Below are 22,315 nucleotides of genomic sequence, written 5' to 3' on the forward strand. Positions count from 1 at the left end.
CAAATAAAGTGGAATGAAAGATCTTTTGATGGCTAGCAGAATTTCTGGGATTTGTCTCTGTTCAAACACAAACATGCCTCCACTCTAGAGTTAAATTTAGATGAGCCTCCAGGCTATATGGCTGTATTAGTATCAAATCATCATAATGAAGACCTGTTCAGAAAAACTATATGATTATAGTACTTAATGATTTTATGAAACTATAATAAAGAGTATAGTATACAATACAGAATAAAATATTTTTGTCTATGTTTCAGTTATTCTAGCATGAAATGAACACGTTTAATAAACCATTAAACACTAGGCAATTACAATTGCAAAGTCTTTGCATACTAACCCATACAGAGCCACATCCAATCTGCATAATTTTGTGATGGTTTTAATAAAAAATAGATAATAGTATGAGATCTAAACATTTCTGTTTAACATTTTTCTTAGTGAATCTATGACTTTTTTATTTCTTAGACTATAGATAATTGGATTTAACAAAGGAATTATGACAGTGTAAAATAGAGAGTCCATCATATCCTGATCATGTGATTGTGCGGATCCTGGATGCACATACATGAATAGAAGAGGCCCATAGTATAAAGAAACAGATAAGAGATGGGCTCCACAGGTGGAGAAGGCTTTTTTTATGCCTTGCAGAGACTTCTTTTTTAAGATCATAAAAAGAATAAGTGTATAAGAAACCAGAACAATCAGAATGGTAAATACCTGTATTGACCCAGAGAAAATAAAAATCATCAGAATATTAATTGAAGGATCAGTACAGGAAATCTTAAACAATGGCATGATGTCACAGTAAAAATGATATATTATGTTAGAATTACAAAAGGTTAATCTAAATAAAAAACCTATATGAACTATAGAATGAATAAATCCACTTACAAATGATGAAACTAACAGCCAGATGCAAAGTCTATAGGTCATAATTACCGGATAAAGTAATGGTTTGCATATGGCTACATAGCGATCATATGCCATTGTTGCCAAGAGAAAACATTCTGTGGTGGCACCAAATGCAAAGGAAAACAATTGTGTCACACATTCAGAGAGAGTTATCATCTTACTCTTGGCTAGGAAGTTGACCAGCATCTTTGGGGTCACTGTAGATGATATCCAAGCATCCACAAAGGCTAAACTCCCAAGGAGAAAGTACATGGGAATGTGAAGGTGGGGGTCATTGTAGATGAGAGCAGTTAGTCCAAGGTTTCCCACAATAGTGATTATGTATATCACCAAGAACATCAGAAACAGAGGGATTTGCCACTCTGGTTGATACGTGATTCCTGTGAGAACAAATTTTGTCAACATTGTTGCATTCTTAGTATCCATATTGTTACTGGATGACCCCTGAAATGAAATGCCATAAATGTAAAAAGAACATTCACTAAGATTGTATTAAAAGAAAACTGGAAGAAAGTAGTTGAAATAAAGCCATACACTAACAAGAACGCATTTAATTTTATTTACTACTATTACTATAATATATGAAAAGTAATTTGGGGAATTGAGGTAATGGAAAATGAAATTATTTCAGTTCAAAAAAATGTACAGGAACTAACAGATTTAGAAACGGGAGCTGTAGGCACAGAGCCCGACATGGGGCTTGAACCCACGAACCATAAGATCATGACCTGAGCTGAAGTCGGATACTCAATTGACTGAGCCAACCAGGGACCCCAAGGAAAAACATTCTAAACATGATTACTAAATTCATGGGGATACCTGAGTTTCTGTGTCTGAAACATGGTTGAGGGTGTAGGGAAAAGAAGTTTGAATTATGATGAAATTAATTAAATTCCATGTGGAAGTCCTTGTCAAACTTTATTCCTCAGACAATAGGGATATTTTTAATTTTTAAATTAAATATTCTGTAATGTAAAAAATATGCTGCAGGGAGGGGAAACTAGAGTCAGGAATACTAATTAGGAAGCTCTTACTGTTGTTATTCAGTGACTCTCAAACCAGATCACACATCAGAATTTTCTGAGGAACTTCTTGTACAAAATACAGATTGTGAGGTATTACTCATTGTATTGACTTGGTGGGTAAAGAATGAAGTCTGATAATCTGCATGTAAAAAAATCCCTTCTAGTTGATTCAAGTGTATGTAAAGTTCTTAGTTTATGTGTAATGTAATACTGGCAATGATGAGGAGGACAAAGAGATAAAAATAAATTAGAATGTAGTCCCTAGGACTCAGTGACATACTAGATGTGAAGGAGAGAGTAGACACGTGATGACCAGGTAGATGGTCATTAACCTTGAGTTTGAACAATTCAGTTGGCCTATTTGTGGAGAAAGAGCCCTCTGAATATCCATACTTAGTAGTATGAGTCTACTAAAGCTTAATAGAAACAATTGTTTGGGTGTCATTTGGGTAGCTGAAGGCATACTTACAGATGACCTATCCACTGAAGAGTGGATAAGGTAAAAAGAAGAAGGACATGGAAAGAAACTTGAGAAATATATTAAAGAGGTTATAAAGTAGATACACATCACTTTCGGATAGCTAAAAACTAAGGCTCTTTACCACATGAGTCTTGGTATCAGTCAAACACTACCACTATAGAAGTCAAAAGAGCCAGAAACTTAGTTTCCCATCCTCATAATACCTAGCCTAGTTCTTGATCTAAGTGTGAATAGTTAGACTCATCCACTGACTTTCTCTAGAAATTCTGCTGGTTTTACTTGGAGTACTTTTTTCTATAAGTTTTTTCAGCAGAATAAAATTGAGCCAAACTCTGGAACCTAGTATAGACGACATAAATAACCAATAACCAATGCCAAAATTCCAGTTGTTAAGTATATTTTTATATAGAATGGATTCCCTTAAGTGAAATCTAAAATCATTAGATAAGTGAACATTCTCAAATTTAATTTGTGTTGTGTACCTTTTAAGCATAAAGTAGGAAGAGCAGTGGAGGAGCATTTTCTATAAATCTCCTGCTATATATATATATATATATATATATATATATATATATATATATATTTTAAATACTCAATGAAATTGTCAGGAGTGGGAGAAGGTTTAGAGGAGTTAATATGTATATGACTTACCTTAAAACTTAAATCACAGAATGTGATCCAAAGAATAGATCATTTAATCAGGATAAACAGAAACATTTTCTTATGTAGTAAACATGACCTGATATTGAAATTCAGTTGAAATTATTTAACATTCTAGTTCACCAAAATTTTTAAAGTCATTATATTTATATTAGAAAGTCAATAAATTATGTTAAGATAAAAATTCCAGTTTTACAAGTATTTTGCTTATCCAGATTTAGTCACAAAAATAAATATACAGATAGTTAAGAGTTTTACATTTTTTTGTCTGCCATTTTGGCATCTGGTAAATTAATGTAAAATTATTATATATTGGGGTGCCTGGGTGGCTCGGTCAGTTGGGCGTCCAACTTCAGCTCAGGTCATGATCTCACAGTCTATGGGTTTGAGCCCCGTATGGGGCTCTGTGCTGACAGCTCAGAACCTGGAGCCTGCTTCGGAATCTGTGTATCCCTCTCTCTCTGCCCCTCCCCCACTTGTGCTCTGTCTCTCTCTGTCTCTCAAAAATAAATAAATGTAAAATTTTTTTTAAAATTATTCAGTATTTTGAATTTTTATATAAAGAATAATGAATGTTATAGAATTCATTTCTCTCTTACCCACATCCTTTAAGAAATGGCAGATGCTTTGTAAAGTAGAAAAAAATATGGTAGCACTGGAATGACAAAACAGAGGTAGGAACACTGATTCATTTAAGAGACTTCAATTACCAAGTTCAGGAAAATGTTGTTTATATTAATTTGCCTTGAGTACAAGAGTCAACCAATTGTAGGGCTGTGTGCTTTTGCCAGAAGAGAAAGGAGTGAAGAACTAAAATTCCCTTAATAGCAACCAAGGATTCCCTTTAGGACGAAGTTAAACTATTCTTCTGGGGGCATTGTAGATTTGAATTTGGATGAGAAGTCCAGGTGTCCCATAGGGCATTACAGACTCCGAAATCATAAATATCAAGTCATTGTATACAGTTCTAATTTTAACAGTTGAAATTACACTTTATGCTACTGTTTTCTACCACAGATGACACTTATGACAGGTTTATGCAAACTTCAATTTCTCTATAAATTTGGATGTTAAGAGTGCTTTGATTAGTATAGTCTTCATACATGATTTTAATAAGGCTAAAGTTCTGGATTCCCTTCAAGAGCTAACTCCAAACAAAATTGTCCTCATGTAAAATACAGCTGAGATTCCAGACCTACATATAATTTCCCACTTTAATGTGAAAATACATGAGAAATTTTACTAGGGAAAGGTCAAAGAGCAAAAGGAGAATGAAACAAAGGACCACAGTGGGATGTGGCATATATCAGTACTTTTCAGACTGTAATACAGTTGAATCGTGTGTGTGTGTGTGTGTGTGTGTGTGTGTGTGTTCTGAAAATGCAGATTTTGCCTCAATAGGTCAGAAGTGAGGCCAAGAGTCTTCATGTCTGAAAATGTGATGCCTCTGGACATGGCTTTCCATCATTGGAGGGTCTAGATGATCTCAGAGGTAGAAAATTGAAGAAAAAAAAATAGGTTTGCAGTGCTGAGTAAAATGGTTCTATCAAAGCCTTATCTGTGGACTTACAGAATTCCTTATCGACTGTCGTGATATTCCACGCCCATTGCTTCTAATTAAGCAACTGACTTCATAGCAAATGCAGTGTGGCAATGTCCCCCTGATAATAAATTACCTCATTTTACTATTTTCCTCACCATCCTGATACAGGTAGCTTGCTAGAATGATGGAATCATCTTTTGAAAGTCAGTTACTGCACCACCTAGGAGGCATTACATGCATAGTTCGGCAAGACTCTCCAGAAGCCTGTATATTTTCTGAATCAATGTCAAATACATAGTACAGTCCCATAGCTAAAATTCATGAGTCCAGGAATCACATAGTGAAAATTGGAATGGTACCACTCGCTATTACCACTAACAACACACTAGCATAATTTTTGCAAGTCTTCTTATGCCTTTATGCTCTGCTAACATAAAGGTCTTAGAGCCAGAGGAAGGAATGCTTCCACTAACACAGACAACAATGATTCTGTTCAGCAAGAAGTTAAGACTGGCACTGGGCCACTTTGTGTTCCCCCTTCTTCTGAATCATGTAAAGAAGGGAGTTACTCTGCTGGCTGGTGAGACCACTGAGAAATTGGACTACTTTTCCACAGTGAAGATGAGGACAAGGAGGTTGTTCTTTAGTAGTGCCATTCCCTGTAGTTAAGGCCAATGGAAAACTCCAACAAACCAATCCAGGTGGCATTTCTAATAGCCAGACACTTAAGGAGTAAAGATGAAGAAGTTGAATCAATGAGTTGTTTGCTATAGAATAAGGGATTGTGGAATGGATAGTGGAAGAGATAATTGTGAACACCAGCTATGACTACATGACTAGTTACAGAAATGAGAAGTGTAATTGCCGTAAATATTTACTTCTCAGAATATATTTGTGTATGTGTGTCTGTGCATGTTTACATACCAACATCTTTGTCTATTTATATCTGTGTACATGTATATATAACAAACATTTTTGCTTTCTTTTCACTCATATTCTCTTATCCTGTAAAATAAAATGTTTTGAATTTATATCATGGTAATTAATTATTGTTAATTTGACATCATAGTGTTTGAGTTACCAGATATCAAAGAAAAGAGTAAGCCTCACTCAAGGATTTTAACTCATTTTCTGGAGAAGGGGTTAGTGCATTTTCAGTTTTACACAGCATAGTTACATTATGTTAGGTGGAATTATGACTTTGCTATTGTCCTTACTTGGAGTTTAAGTATGGTTTAAGAAATTGTGTGTGGGTGCCAGGTTGATAGTGGGTGGACTTGTGACACAGTTTGTTGTATGTGCCAATATGACCAGTCCACAGGATGTCTAGATAACTGATTAAATATTATTTCTAGTTGTATGCATGAGGGTGTGTCCAGAAGAGATTGGTATCACATCAGTGGACTGAGTAAGGTTGATGGCACTCCCTGATGCTGGTGGGCATCATGTAATCCATCGTGGGGCTGAATGGAACAAAAAGGCAGAGGAAAGTTGAATTCACTCTGCCCAACTGGTTGATCTGTGATATTTACCTCCGTTCTCAGTACTTCAGACTTGATGGAATCTATATTATCCATAGGTTCTCCTATTCTCACATTTTAGAACTAGAGCATTGTCTTTCCTGGCTCTCAGCCTTGCAGACAGAAAATCATGGGACTTCTCAGGTTTCATATTCATGTGATCCACTATCTTATAATAAAGTCTTCAGATATAGATAAGATATACGTACCTTATTGGTTCTGTACTCTGGACAACCCTGAGTAATACCAATAATAACTATACATTTCATGAACTTTTTTCTTTATTTTGCAAAATAGAGGTAAATATGATGCAACCGTTAACCGTTGTCCTCAAATAAGTCTGACTTAGAAGGTACCTTCTCAGAAGAGATATTGCATTACTATATAATGACTATTATTTTGTATATAAAATGTCATTGAGAAGGATGGTTCAAAACTTAACCAGCTTGACAATTACATTCTCTATTAAACCGGTATCCCTGGAATTAACCTCATTAACATGAGGCAATGGGCTTTTAATTGCCTGTCATCACTGTCAATTATGTTTTCAAGAAAAAGTTATAAAGTTATCCACAATACTTCATCCTTTGGAACAAATGTCCCACTGAAACCTGTATCCAGCTGCCTAAATATGGGAGGAAGGTACAAAACTGAGAATGGAAATCTGTACATGTTTGCAAAGTGCCGTTTAAGTAAGGAACAGAGGATGTGTCTCTATTTTCCAGCTCCAACATCTTTATTTTTAAAAATTTACTTCACTTAATTATTTGAAAGAATGCTTATCTAGTGTGGTCCCAACTCAACAGCATAAACTTCCTGAAGAAGAAACTCTATTAATGGAACCCATCAAACTTTGTTCCCATAAGCCCTCAACTTATTCTGAAGCCACTAAAGACTGCAAACACTATTTTGACAGAGAAACAATAAAAAGAAAGTCTAGACTAGAGCGTTGTTCACACATACATAATATATTTCTTACCAAGATTCTACCCTAACTAGTCCACAACTCAGATTGAGAAATACTGTTCTAGATTTGATTGGTGTTTGTTTTTACCTAAGTAAACATTGACTCTTTGAGCACAGTCTAGGATAATATTGTCAGTGACTTTATTAGCTAGGTATTATAAAATGATGAGAAAAAATTTATAAACACATAGAAGAGTGAGAATCTATGAATTCTTTAAATCTCTAAGTAAGAAAATTAATATGTTCCTAATAAAGGGTATTTATATTATTATATCATATTATATTATATTATATTATATTAATCATTATATTATTATATTATTATTATTATTTTTTTATTATTATTATTTTCGAAGTGTAGTTTAATCCATATTCAGGAGTGGTCCAGACAACTGGATGAACTTAATATTGTGCTATCATCTTTTACCTATAAATATTCATTAAATAATACATAATGTAACTTCATAGTTTACTTTTTAAAACTTTGCAGAACATCTGGTCTAAAATGTGAGCTTTGCAGAGATGTATATTTTAGGTCTTTCCCAACATGACACCGAAATGAGAAAAACGATGTACAAAAATAAAAAAAGTGTGTAACAGAAATGAGAATGGGAACACATAATGGTTTCAGAATGGGAACAGGAGATTTTAGGGAATTTCTGGAGGGGATAAAGTAGTTGGAAGTTTAATGAAAGACACATCAGAGCAGGGGTCTGTGTAGATGAAACATGTATAAGAGAAGGCTGCACAGGAAGTCTGTTTCTGAGACCCCCAAAGCTTGTCTGCACATACCCAACCTAAAGTAGGGCCAGACAGTGTATATTCCACACTCATATACTCACGGATTGATGCCAACCTTTTCATTCAAAGAAAAGCTCCGGAATGGAAACAAATCCTTATGATTACGGAAGAAACACACACCAGTTGTTGATATTACCAGTATACCAGTCTTTGAATTGTAACATTGTATGAGTAAGCAAAAACTTACATAATTTATAGAAATATCAGAATGATGAGAATATTATAAAGCAGCAAAAAATAACAAACTACAGAGGAGTTATTTGACAGAGGATAAGGTGGATCCTAAGCTTGTCTCCTCCCTTGAACACAGTTAGATAGGTATCAAATCATTCTGAACACCCAAGAAATCAATTGTAGATCTGAGAGAACAAAAATTGTAAGTCTAGAATTAGAAAAGTGACCACTTTTGGAAGTTCAGAGAGTTGACTTGAGGGAGATAGGACTATGGATACAGCTGCAGGGAGGGAGGCTGCTTATTGAGGGCTACTGCAAAGTAGTATAAACAGCAGAGTACAAAATCTGAATTTTTAGAAGGGGGATGTGCCTGGCTTAAACATGCTTAGGTGGCAAAGTAGGGTGGAGTTCCAGGACTGACAGCATGGTCTGAGGATCCCCTGGGTCACAAGAAGAATGGATGGCGCCAACATGCTACACTGTTCCCAGGCATAGGAGCAGGGACTCCTACTGAGGAAGCAAGCTGGGGTGCTGGCATTCTTCTCTGTTGCACTGTAAACTTCCAACTGCTGTGGGGCTGTGTGACCAATTACTTTGCACAGGCTGGGAAATGGTAAAAGTGTGGTGAGACTCTACTCAAGAGGAATAGCACAGGTCTGCACTTCCGGAGTCCCTTAAATTTGGAGTTTTGAAGCTCAGTCAAGTGCATGAGAAAAAAAGCTCAGACACAGGCAGAGTGAACACAGGGTTCTGATGAAAACCAAGGACACAAGAGGGATGATTGATTGCTCTTCTTTGAGGTTCCTAGAAGAGTGGGGCATGTACACTTTCAGCTCTGAGAGAAAGTCTTAGAGGTTACAATCTCTGATCTCATGAGAGAAGGAGGCTCCAAAAACTCTAAAGATAGAGAAAGTCTTCCCCAGTTTTTCATTGATCTGGTGTAGTTTGTATCGTGTGGAAACAATAATTTCTCAGAAAGATTAAAGGAACCAACCTGGCATGTCAGCCAGACAAGGAATTCAAGGGCTTTCTCTTCATCTTAACACTGCTTTTCTTTCTGTTGGCTTTGCTCTGGGGCAGGCTTTCCTCACATGTTATCCCTAGGTGCTCGGAGCCTTGTGAAATGGGAAATAACTCCTTCCTCACAGGGCTGTGGGGAAGACAATAAAATGAGATAATGTGTGGCAAGTGTTAATTCTTTCTGTTCAGATACTGTGTGTCATTTCTGTCTCCTGCTGGGACCCTGACTGGTACAGTGAAGTAAATATTGTTGGGGTATCACGCCGCAGCTCGGTCCTCGGACAATTCCGGGACCCGTGCGAGGTTTCCCAGATGGAGAACGGATTCTGCTGAGAGGAGATTGAAGCTGAGACAGCAGACGAGGGTATGGACCATGTCTTTTTCCTCTGGCTGCTTTGGAGACTTAATCTTTTTCAGTGGATTTGAGCAATTTAATTATGATGTCTCTGCAGATTTCTCGCCGTGCCCTGCACGAAGTGCACGTGCATGACAGTCTTTGCGCCCCGTACTCTGGCCCGTGCTTTGTGTCTGAATTAAAGACTTTTAGGATACAAAAATCAACAGGAAGATAGAATTCCTTTGTTCACATGAGAAAATGGAGAACACGACACAAGCGAAGGCATGAAGACTGGAAAGTGGAGGGTGCTCATAGGAGGACAGCATATTAGGGCCAGGACACTCTCTCCCTGGGGCTGGCCCTGGGAAACCCACTTCCAGAGCAGGAGAGAGAGAAACAAACCAGGTGTTTCAGAAATTGTTTTATGTGATTTGTTAATAAAAGAATTTATTAATTCTTTATTAATAAAGAGGAAAAACCCTTTCCTGATTTCTGGCATCATAGGTTCATTTTGCCTGCTTTGGGACTCTATGTCCCATGTGGAATCACTTGGCAGATAATCCTGTGTGTTCGGCTTCTTCCATGCAACATCAGGTGAGCAATCTATACCACCCATTCGGGGAAGGACCAAAGCTGGCTGTTGGAGGTGATGAACTGGCTTAGCCTGACTTTGTAGAGTGGAGGCAAAAAAACTGATTTAATGAGCCTGATCCAGTGATACAACACCTGGGCCAAACAGCCATCGACTAGAACATCACGTTTCACCATGAGCTGTTTACCTGGTGAGTTCACAAATTAGAGGACGAAATAAAAGGATCTGAAAAACAACCTTACTGCAGCCAAAGGAAGAAGCACTGTGGGTGTTCTGATCACCCAAGTCAACTATCTCTCCTTCCCTGTACCCTGGCGAGATGGGAGGGACCAGATCTGGGTGAAGGTCTGGATGGGGGGAGAGAGAGATGGAGGGAGGGAGGGAGAGATGCTGGAGCCAGGAACACCGGTGTCATAAGGGAGTCAGGGTGGAAGGAGCAGCGGACGATTCTCTCAATAGATGCTGAAAAAGTATTTGGCAAAATACAGCATCAATCCTTAATAAAAGCCCTCAACAAAGTAGGTTTAGAGGGAACATACCTCAGCATCGCAAAGGTCATTTAAGAAAGATCCACAGCTAATATCCTCAATGGGGAAGAACTGAGAGCCTTTCCCATTACGGTCAGGAAAAAGGCAAGGATGTCCACTCTCACCATTACTATTTAACATAGTATTAGAAGTCCTAGCCTCAGCTATCAGAGAACAAAAAGAAAGAAAAAACATCCAAATCAGCAAGGAAGAATTCAGACTTTCACTGTTTGCAAATGACATGATATTCTATGTAAAAAATCCAGAAGACTCCACCAAACAATTTCTAGAACTATTACATGAATTCATCAAAGTCACAGAATGTAAAATAAACATGCAGAAATCTGTTGTATTTCTATACACCAGTAATGAAGCGGCAGAAAAAGAATCAAAGAATCAGTCCCATTTGGCGATTGTACCAAAAATAGTAAAACCCCTAGGAATAAAACTAAAGCGATAAAAGATATATACTCTGAAAACTATAGAAAACTTATGAAAGGAATTGAAGAGGACACAAAGAAGTCGAAAAACATTCCATACTCATGGATTGGAAGAACAAATATTGTTAATATGTCTATACTATCCAAAGCATCTACACATGTAATGCATTCCTTATCAAAATACCACCAGCATTTTTCACAGAACTAGAAAAAACAATCCAAAAATTTGTATGAAACCACAAAAGACCCCACATAGCCAAAGCAATTCTGAAAAAGAACAACAGAATTGGAGGCATCATGATTCCAGATTTCAAGCTATATTACAAAGCTATCGCCATCATGACAATATGGCACTGACACAGAAACAGATAGATCAATGGAACAGAAAACAAAACCTAGAAATGGACCCACTACTATATAGTGAACTAATCTTTGACAAAACAGGAAAGAATAGCCAATGGACAAAAGACAGTCTCTTAAACAAATGCTGTTGGGAAAACTGGACAGCAACATGCAGAAGTATGAAACTGGACCATTTTCTTACACCATACACAAAAATAAATTCCAAATGGAAGAAAGACCTAACTGTGAAACAGGAAACCACCAAATCCTAGAGGAGGACATAGGCAGCAACCCCTTTGACTTTGTCTATAGCAACTTACTAGACTCGTTGCTGAAGGCAAGGGAAACAAAAGCATAAATGAACTATTGGGACTAAGATAAAAACCTTTAGCAGAGCAAAAGAAACAATTAACAAAACTAAAAGACAGGGTATGGAATGGGAAAAGATATTTCCAAATAACTTATCTGATAAAGGGTTAGTATCCAAAATCTGTAAAGAACTTATCAAACTCAACACCCCAAAAACAAATGACCAAATTAAAAAAATGGATGGAAGACATGAATAGTCATTTTTTCCCTGAAGACATCCAGATGGGTAAGAGACACATGAAAAGATCCTGAACATCACTTATCATTAGGGAAATACAAACCAAAACCATAATGAGATACCATCTCACATCTGTCAGAATGGTTAAAATTAACAATGCAAAAAACAACAGGTGTTGGTGAGGATGCAGAGAAAGGGGGACTCTCTTGCAATGTTGATGGGAATGCAAAGTGGTGTAGCCAGTCTGGAGAACAGTATGGAGACTCCTCAAAAAGTTAAAAATAGAAGTATCCGATGACTCAGGAATTGTACTAGTAGGTATTTACCCAAAGGATACAAAAATACAGGTTCAAAAGGGCCCTTGAGGGTATCCCTAAGGGGGGAAAATAGAGGACGGATGACTTGGTCTAATCTTGTGACATGCACATGCACCATGATGTGCAGCATTATCAACAATAACCAAACTATGGAGAGTCCAAATGTCCATTAACTGATGAATGGATAAAGAAGTATATATATGTATGTGTATATATATATATATATATATATATATATATATATGTGTGTGTGTGTGCGTGTGTGTAGATATATATATGTGTATATATATATGTGTGTATATATATATATATATATATACATACATATATATATATGCGTGTGTGTAGATATATATATGTGTGTATATATATGTGTGTATACACATATATATACACACATATATATATCTACACACATGCACACACACACACATACACACACACTTACACACACAATGGAATATTACTTGGCCATCAAGTAGAATGAAATCTTGCCATTTGCAATGATGTGTATGAGCTAGAATGTATTATGCTAAAGGAAGTAAGCCAATGACAGAAAGACAAATACCATATGACTTCACTCATATGTGGATTTTAATGAACAAAACAGATGAACATATGGAAAGGGTGTAAAAGAGAAGAGAGGTAAACAAACAAGAGACTTAATGATAGAGAACAAACTGAGGGTTTATGGAGGATGGTGGGGGGTGAATGGGCTAGATGGGTGATGAGTATTAAAGAGGACACTTTTTGTGATGAGCGGTGGGTGTTGCATGTAAGTGATGAATCACTGAATTCTACTCCTGAAACCAATATTGCACTCTGTGTTAACTAAAATTTAAATAAAAAGTAAAAAAAAAATTAACATACTACAGACCTATGCAATAGCATAAGATAACATGGATTTTCAGAGAAAATCAGTAAGTGTCTAGACTCTAATGTATTCAGTCCCTTTCCTGGCCCTTGAGGGTATCCCTAAGGGGGGAAAATAGAGGACGGATGACTTGGTCTAATCTTGTGACCTGCACCTCCAGAAATACATAGTAATATTTGTTTTAAATACTTATGTGTTTTGTATCTTTAAACAAACATCTAATTAAAGGGCTTTTTTCTGGTATTGTGCCATATAAGAATAATTTGCTTTAGGTGTATGATACTTGTGATTGTCTTGAAAGAAACAGGAAGGTGAGCTGGCCTGCAGCAGACACCCCAGACCCAGCAATCTCTTGGGGCTCATTACAGGATTGAAAATGAGTGATGCACTCTCACTTCATTTGAAGTGTTTGTGCTGACAGATTCTATTCAAATGTATATATATTTCCTAAGTACTTATTTAGGACCTCATGTGGGTAAGCCACTGTGCTAACACTGCAAAAGATTGGAAGAGTACTAGGACTATTGAATTATGATCTAAAAAAATTTATGGGTCAAAATAAGTACTAATAAAGGCCATTTGTGACCCCCAAAATAAATAAAATACAGTGTTTCAAATGAGTGAGCATTTCTACCCTTTTCGAGGTAATTAGGAAATGCATCATAAAAATCTTTGAAGAAAGGGCACCATTTCAATTGTAATGAAGATGGGTGCACTTGGGGAAGCATTCTTTGTGGAGAGACCATATGAACAAAACCGTGTACCTGAGAAGGTGTTCACAGGCTTTCAGTAACTCATTTTGGTGATAACACTGAGTCTATTAGAATTGTGGAGGAAGAGAATGCAGAGATAAATCAAGATTTTCTTGGGATGGACCTTAAATATGCCATGGTGAGATACTGCAGGGATATATACACACACACACACATACACACACATACACATACACACACATTTAAGATGTTTATTTTTATTCCCACCTGAGGTCATTAATGTTAGGTCATATATAACTGCTAAAATTGTTGAATGCTGATCAACACATAGCAAATATGTAATCTGAACAATAAAGATAAATAGATTTACATGTGTTTACATATCATGTAATATATACATATAAGAAGAAATAAACATGGATATGTGTATAGAGAGTTCGCTTATTTTGAAATTCATATTGTGTATTTATTTATTTAATGTTTATTTATTTTTTAATATGAAATTTATTTTCAAATTGGTTTCCATACAACACCCAATGCTTATGCCAACAGGTGCCCTCCTCAATACCCATCACCCACCCTCCCCTCCCTCCCACCCCCCATCAACCCTCAGTTTGTTCTCAGTTTTTAAGAGTCTCTTATCTTTTGGCTCCCTCCCTCTCTAACCTTGTTTTTTTTCCCTTCCCCTCCCCCATGGTCTTCTGTTAAGTTTCTCAGGATCCACATAAGAGTGAAAATATACAGTATCTGTCTTTCTCTGTATGACTTATTTCACTTAGCATAACACTCTCCAGTTCCATCCACGTTACTACAAAAGGCTGTATTTCATTCTTTCTCATTGCCACGTAGTATTCCATTGTGTATATAAACCACAATTTCTTTATTCATTCATCAGTTGATGGACATTCAGGCTCTTTCCATAATTTGGCTGTTGTTGAAAGTGCTGCTGTAAACATGGGGGTAAAAGTGCCCTTATGCATCAGCATTCCTGTATCCCTTGGGTAAATTCCTAGCAGTTCTATTGCTGGGTCATAGGATAGGTCTATTTTTAATTTTTTGAGGAACCTCCACACTGTTTTCCAGAGTGGCTGCACCAGTTTGCATTCCCACCAACAGTGCAAGAGGGTTCCTGTTTCTCCACATCCTCTCCAGCATCTATAGTCTCCTGATTTGTTCATTTTAGCTACTCTGACTGGCATGAGGTAGTATCTGAGTGTGGTTTTGATTTGTATTTCCCTGATGAGGAGTGACATTGAGCATATTTTCATGTGCCTTTTGGCCATCTGGATGTCTTCTTTAGAGAAGTGTCTATTAATGTTTTCTGTCCATTTCTTCGCTGGATTATTTGTTTTTTGGGTGTGGGGTTTGGTGAATTCTTTATAGATTTTGAATACTAGCCCTTTGTCCGATATGTCATTTGCAAATATCTTTTCCCATTCCATGGGTTGCCTGTTTTGTTGATTGTATCCTTTGCAGTGCAGAAGCTTTTTATCTTCATGAGGTCCCAATAGTTAATCTTTGCTTTTAATTCCCTTGCCTTTGGAGATGTGTCAAGTAAGAAATTGCTGCGGCTGAGGTCAGAGAGGTTTTTTCCTGCTTTCTCCTCTAGGGTTTTGATGGTTTCCTGTCTCACATTCAGGTCCTTTATCCATTTTGAGTTTATTTTTGTGAATGGTGTGAGAAAGTGGTCTAGTTTCATTCTTCTGCATGTTTCTGTCCAGTTCTCCCAGCACCATTTGTTAAAGAGACTGTCTTTTTTCCATTGGATACTCTTTCCTGCTTTGTCAAAGATTAGTTAGTCATAGTTTTGTGGGTCCAGTTCTGGAGTCTCAATTCTATTCCATTGGTCTATGCATCTGTTTTGTGGCAATACCATGCTGTCTTACTGATTACAGCTTTGTAGTAGAGGCTAAAGTCTGGGATTATGATGCCTCCCACTTTGGTCTTCTTCTTCAATATTACTTTGGCTATTAGAGATCTTTTGTGGTTCCATACAAATTTTAGGATTGCTTATTCTAGCTTCAAGAAGAATGCTGGTGCAATTTTGATTGGAATTGCATTGAATGTGTAGATAGCTTTGGGTAGTATTAACATTTTAACAATATTTATTCTTCCAATCAATGAGCATGGAATGTTTTTCCATTTCTTTATATCTTCTTCAGTTTCCTTCATAAGCTTTCTATAGTTTTCAGCATACAGATCTTGTACATCTTTGATTAGATTTATTCCTAGGTATTTTATGCTTCTTGGTGCAATTGTGAATGTGATCAGTTTCTTGTCTTTTTGTTGCTTCACTATTAGTGTACAAGAATGCAACTGATTTCTGTACATTGATTTTGTATCCCACGACTTTGCTGAATTCATGTATCAGTTCTAGTAGAATTCTAGTAGAATTCATGTATCAGTTCTAGACTCTTTGGTGGGGTCTGTCAGGTTTTCCATGTATAATATCATGTCATCTGTAAAAAGTGAAAGCTTAACTTCATCTTTGCCAATTTTGATGCCTTTGATTTCCTTTTGTTGTCTGATTGCTAATGCTAGAACTTCCAACACTATGTTAAACAACAGCAGTGAGAGTGGACACCCCTGTCATGTTCCTGATCTCAGGGGGAAAGCTCTCAGTTTTTCCCCATTGAGGATGATATTAGCTGTGGGCTTTTCATAAATGGCTTTTATGATGTTTAAGTATGTTCCTTCTATCGCGACTTCCTTGAGGGTTTTTATTAAGGAAGGATGTTGAATTTTGTCAAATGCTTTTTCTTCATTGATTGACAGGATCATATGGTTCTTTTGTTTTATTTTATTAATGTGATGTATCACATTGATTTGTGAATGTAGAACCAACCCTGCATCCCAGGAATGAATCCCACTGGATTATGGTGGATATTGGCCTGTAGTTCTCTCTCTCTCTCTCTCTCTCTCTCTTTTTTTTTTTTTGCTGGGTCTCTGTCTGGTTTAGGAATCAAAGTAATACTGGCTTCATAGAATGAGTCTGGAAGTTTTCCTTCCCTTTCTATTTTTTTTGGAACAGCTTGAGAAGGCTAGGTATTATCTCTGCTGTAAATGTCTGGTAGAATTCCCCAGGGAAGCCATCTGGTCCTGGACTCTTATTTGTTAGGAGATTTTTGATAACTGATTCAATTTCTTCACTGGTTATGGGTCTGTTCAAGTTTTCTATTTCTTTCTGTTTCAGTTTTGGAAGTGTGTGGGTGCTTAGGAATTTGTCCATTTCTTCCAGGTTGTCCAATTTGTTGGCAATAATTTTTTATAGTATTTCCTGATAATTGTTTGTATGTCTGAGGGATTGGTTTTAATAATTTCATTTTCACTCATGATTTTATCTATTTGGGTCATCTCCCTTTTCTTTTTGAGAAGCATGGCTAGAGGTTAATCAATTTTGTTTATTTTTTCAAAAAACCAACTCTTGGTTTCATTGATCTGCTCTACAGTTTTTTTTTTTTTTTTAGATTCTATATTGTTTATTTCTGCTCTGATATTTATTATTTCTCTTCTTCTGCTGGGTTTGGGGTGTCTTTGCTGTTCTGCTTCTAGTTCCTTTAGGTGTGCTATTAGATTTTGTATTTGGGATCTTTCTTGTTTCTTGAGATAGGTCTGGATTGCAATGAATTTTCCTCTCAGGACTGCCTTCACTGCATCCCAAAGCATTTGGATTGTATTTTCATTTTCATTTGTTTCCATATATTTTTTAATTTCTTCTCTAATTGCCTGGTTGACCCATTCATTCTTTAGTAGGGTGTTCTTTAACCTCCATGCTTTTGGAGGTTTTCCAGACTTTTCTCTGTGGTTGATTTCAAGTTTCCTAGCAATGTGGTCTGAAAGTATGCATGGTATGATCTCAATTCTTGTATACTTATGAAGGGCTGTTTTGTGACCCAGTATGTGATCTATCTTGGAGAATGTTCCATGTGCACTCGAGAAAAAAGTATATTCTGTGGCTTTGGGATGTGGAGTTCTAAATATATCTGTCAAGTCCATCTGATCCAATGTATCATTCAGGGCCCTTGTTTCTTTATTGATAATGTGTCTAGATGATCTGTGCATTTCTGTAAGTGGAGTATTAAAGTCCCCTGCAATGACCACATTCTTCTCAATAAGGTTGCTTATGTTTGTGATTAATTGCTTTATGTATTTGGGAGCTTCCGTATTCAGTGCATAGACATTTATAATTGTTAGCTCTTCCTGATGGATTGACCCTGTAATTATTATATAATGCCCATCCTCATCTCTTGTTACAGCCTTTGATATAAAGTCTAGTTTGTCTGATATAAGTATGGCTACTCCAACTTTCTTTTGACTTCCAGTAGCATGATAGATAGTTCTCCATCCCCTGACTTTCAATCTGAACGTGTCCTCAGGTCTAAAATGAGTCCCTTATAGACAGCAAATAGATGGGTCTTGTGTTTTTGTCCATTCTGATACCCTATGTCTTCTGGATGGAGCATTTAGTCTATTTGCATTCAGTGTTATTATTGAAAGATATGAGTTGAGATTCATTGTGATGTCTGTAGGTTTCATGCTTGTAGTGATGTTTCTGAGACTGTGGTCCTTGCAACATTTCACTCACAGGATCCCCCTTAGGCTCTCTTGTAGGGCTGGTTTAGTGGTGATGAATTCCTTCAGTTTTTGTTTGTTTGGGAAAACCTTTATCTCTCCTGTTCTGAATAACAGACTTTCTGGATAAAGGATTCTTCGCTGCATATTTTTTTTCTGTTCATCACATTGAAGATTTCCTGCCATTCCTTTCTGGCCTGCCAAGTTTCAGTAGATAGGTCTGCCATTGGTCTTATGGGTCTCCCTTTGTAAGTTAGAGCCTGTTTATCCCTAGCTGCTTTCAGAATTTTCTCTTTATCCTTGTATTTTGCTCATTTCACTATGATATGTCATGCAGAAGATCGATTCAAGTTATGTCTGAAGGGAGTTCTCTGTGCCTCTTGGATTTCAATGCCTTTTTCCTTCCCCAGATCAGGGAAGTTCTCAGCTATGATTTGTTCAAGGACACCTTCAGCCACTTTCTCTCTCTCTTCCTCTTCTGGAATTCCTATGATATGGATATTGTTCTGTTTGATTGCATCACTTAGTTCTCTAATTCTCCCCTCATACCCCTGGATTTTTTTATCTCTCTTTTTTCAGCTTCCTCTTTTTCCATAACTTTATCTTCTACTTCACCTCTTCTCTCTTCTGCCTCTTCAATCTGTGCTATGGCCACCTCCATTTTATTTTGCACCTCATTTATAGCATTTTTAGCTCCTTATGACTATTTCTTAGTCTCTTGATCTCTGTAGCAATAGATTCTCTGCTGTCCTCTATGCTTTTTTCAAGCCCAGCCATTAATTTTATGACTATCATTCTAAATTCTTGTTCTGTTATATTGCTTAAATCGTTTTTGATCAATTCGTTAGCTGTTGCTACTTCCTAGAGTTTTTTTTGAGGAGAGTTCTTCCATTTCGTCATTTTGGGTAGTCCCTTCAGTGGCTCCAAACTGCAGGGCACTTCCCCTGTGCTGTCCAGAGTAACTTGTGTTGGTGGGTGGGGCTGCACTCAGACCCAATGTCTGTCCCCAGCCCACTGCTGGGGCCACAGTCAGACTGGTGTGTACCTTATCTTCCCCTCTTCCAGGGTCAGTACTCACTCTGGAGTGGGGTGGCCCCTCTCTGGGCTACTTGCACACTGCCAGGCTTGTGGTGCTGCTTCGATGGGCTCTTGCCAAGGGTGTATTAGCCGGGGTGGATCCACAAGTTGCACAGGGGCAGGAGGGGCAGGCTTAGCTCATTTTGCAGTTGGTGGTCCCCTGGGAGAGGGGTCCTGCAGCACCAGGAGGGAGGCAGGCCCATCAGAGGGATGGATCCACAGAAACACAACACTGGGCCTTTTTGTGGTGCAAGCAAGTTTGGTGATGGAGAACTGGTTCCCTTTAGAATTTCGGCTGTGGGAGAATAGTACTTTCCAGGGCCTTTGTTTCCCTGCTGAGCTGAGCTCTGTCTTCTGGGGCTCAGCAACTCTCCCTCACGGTGTCCTCTCACTCTCCCCTCTCTCTGAGAGCAGAGCTGTTGACTTTTAATATTCCAGATATTAAGTCCTGCTGGCTGTCAGAACTCACACAGTCCGGCCCCTCTGCTTTTGCAAGCCAGACTTGGGGGCTCTGCCTTGCCAAGCGGGCTGCCCCTCCACCACCTTGGTTCCCTCCTGCCAGTCCGTATAGTGTGCACCTCCTCTCTGCTCTTCCTACCCTCTTCCATGGGCCTCTTGTCTACGCTTGGCTCTGGAGAGTCTGTTCTGCTAGTCTTCTGGCAGTTTTCTGGGTTATTTAGGCAGACGTGGGTGGAATCTAAGAGATCAGCAGAACAAGGTGGCCCAGCATCCTCTTACACTGCTATCTTTCCCTCTGTCCGTCTGTGTATAGAAAGTTCTAGTCATGCTCGCCATATATACACATAATCTGGTAGCAATGGCAATCAGAAGTTATTGAAGAAGGATATTATTTAATCAGACTTCTGCGTATAAAGAATACTCTGACAGCAATGTTTTGGAAGTAAGAGAATATCAACAGGATGTGAGAAAAGAAACAAGACTGTAGCAAATGACAGAAATGAGTAGTTTTAGCGTGAGAACCTCAGTGGTATCAGTAGACTGTGTATAGAATCACTGGTGAGGGAGGAAGGGCATGGGTGTCCTGAAATGGGATGACTCATACGTTTTGGGCTTTGTTCACTCATACGCAACTGTGACTCTACTGTGGATTAAATGTGATATGAGTCTTCTGTCTGCATGACTGTAATGGCTGTCAAAGACATGATATTCAAATTCCTTTCAGAAGTGTTAAATTATTACAGGGCTTAATGAATTTATGAAGCCACATTGAAAATATAAAAATGTGTAAAATAATTTGTTTTCCTCTTTAGTTTAGTATGACATGAACACTTGGTTAGAATTCTTTCTATTTTTGAATAATAGACATACATATTTAAGAAAGCGAATTGTATGCCTACCTTAGTCATTAAAATGCTAATGCAATTATACCTACAAAAGACTTTGATAGCTAATCAACACTTAATAACATCTAATCTGTAATTCTGTGTCATTTTAATGAAAGGAAAGTAGATATTATTATGACTTCTAAGTATTTCTCTTTAACATTTTTCTCAGTGAATCTATGACTTTCTTATTTCTCAAGCTATAGATAATTGGATTTAAGAAAGGAATTATGATAGTATAAAATACAGAGTCCATCATACCCTGATCATCTGATTGTGCAGATACAGGGTGCACATACATTAAGACAAGAGAGCCATGGTACAAAGAGACAGATAAGAGATGGGATCCACAGGTGGAGAACGCTTTTCTTATGCCTTGTAGTGACTTCTTTTTTAAGATTGTAAACAGTACTAGTGTATAGGAGACAAGAACTGTCAGAATGGTGAACATCTGTATTGACCCAGCAAAAATGAATACCATCAGAAAATTAATAGAAGGGTCAGTACAAGAAATCTTAAACAATGGTATAATGCCACAGTAAAAGTGATGTACTATGATAGAATCACAGAAGGTTAATCTGAATAACAAAGCATTATGAATTATGGCATGAAGAAGGCCACCTGAAAATGACAAAACTAACAGCCAGATGCATAGTGTATTGGACATAATCACTGGGTAAAGTAATGGTTTGCATATGGCCACATAGCGATCATAAGCCATTGTTGCCAGCAGAAAACATTCCGTGGTTATACTGATTGCCAAGGAAAAAAAACTGTATCTTGCATTCAGAAAGAGATATCATTTTGCTCTTGGCAAAGAAGTTGACCAGCATCTTGGGGGTCACTGTGGATGATATCTAAGCATCCACAAATGCCAAAATTCCAAGGAAAAAGTACATGGGGATGTGAAGCTGAGGTTCATTCCATATGAGAGCAATCAGACCAAGGTTCCCCACAATGGTGAGAAGATAGATAACCAAGAACACCAGGAATAGGGGGATTTGCCACTGTGGTTCATATGTGAGTCCTGAGAATTAACTCTGTCAGCAATGTTGCATTTTCCTTTCCCATATCCTCACTGGGTGTTGCCTGAAATGAAATGGAATAAGTTTTTTAAATGTCAATAAGAATTTATATGTGAAAATATAGGGAGGAGATTTGAGATACAGTTGTGCACATCAGAATCCCCTCTTAATTTTATTACATATTTAGTGGAATCTATTTTGGAGCTAAGGAAAAATAGTACAATTATTTAAATATTGAAATGCAGCAATAAACAGATTTTGGAAAATGGAAGACATTATACATATGTGCTAAATTTATGGTACAAGATTCATTATGAAACAGAAATTCTGTGTCTTGAATGTCTTGAAAGGGAAAGAAGCTTGAAGGGCCAGGTTAGTAAAGTTAATTAAATAGCTTATGAAAGACCTTGAATATTATTTATCAGGGGATAAACATGCACTGAAAACAAGAGGAAGGAATAGCACTCTAAGACTCTCTTTTAAAGTGAATATATGGTAGTATGAAAA

At 37.4% G+C, this 22,315-nt stretch overlaps 1 protein-coding gene, 1 non-coding gene and 1 pseudogene across 2 annotated transcripts; 1 reads left to right on the forward strand and 2 right to left on the reverse strand.

The window, feature by feature from the left end:
• Positions 1-408: 408 nt before the first annotated feature.
• On the reverse strand, positions 409-1,338 carry LOC131511420 (olfactory receptor 5H2-like). The gene has a single exon (XM_058729099.1). The coding sequence runs from the start codon at positions 1,336-1,338 to the stop codon at positions 409-411; it is 930 nt and encodes a 309-aa protein (XP_058585082.1).
• Positions 1,339-10,080: 8,742 nt separating this feature from the next.
• On the forward strand, positions 10,081-10,152 carry LOC131513313 (small nucleolar RNA SNORD57). The gene has a single exon (XR_009262530.1). It is a non-coding gene; the product is annotated as a small nucleolar RNA SNORD57 (small nucleolar RNA).
• A 10,773-nt stretch (positions 10,153-20,925) lies between these two features.
• Positions 20,926-21,872, reverse strand: LOC131511421 (olfactory receptor 5H2-like; annotated as a pseudogene).
• Positions 21,873-22,315: the final 443 nt, after the last annotated feature.

Source organism: Neofelis nebulosa, chromosome 5 (assembly GCF_028018385.1).
Source record: "Neofelis nebulosa isolate mNeoNeb1 chromosome 5, mNeoNeb1.pri, whole genome shotgun sequence".
In the NCBI taxonomy this organism is placed as follows: Eukaryota; Metazoa; Chordata; class Mammalia; order Carnivora; family Felidae; genus Neofelis; species Neofelis nebulosa.

What these genes read in the sequence shown, in the direction of transcription:
- LOC131511420 (XM_058729099.1), bottom strand. Translation starts at nt 1,338, where the DNA reads ATGGATACTAAGAATGCAACAATGTTGACAAAATTTGTTCTCACAGGA.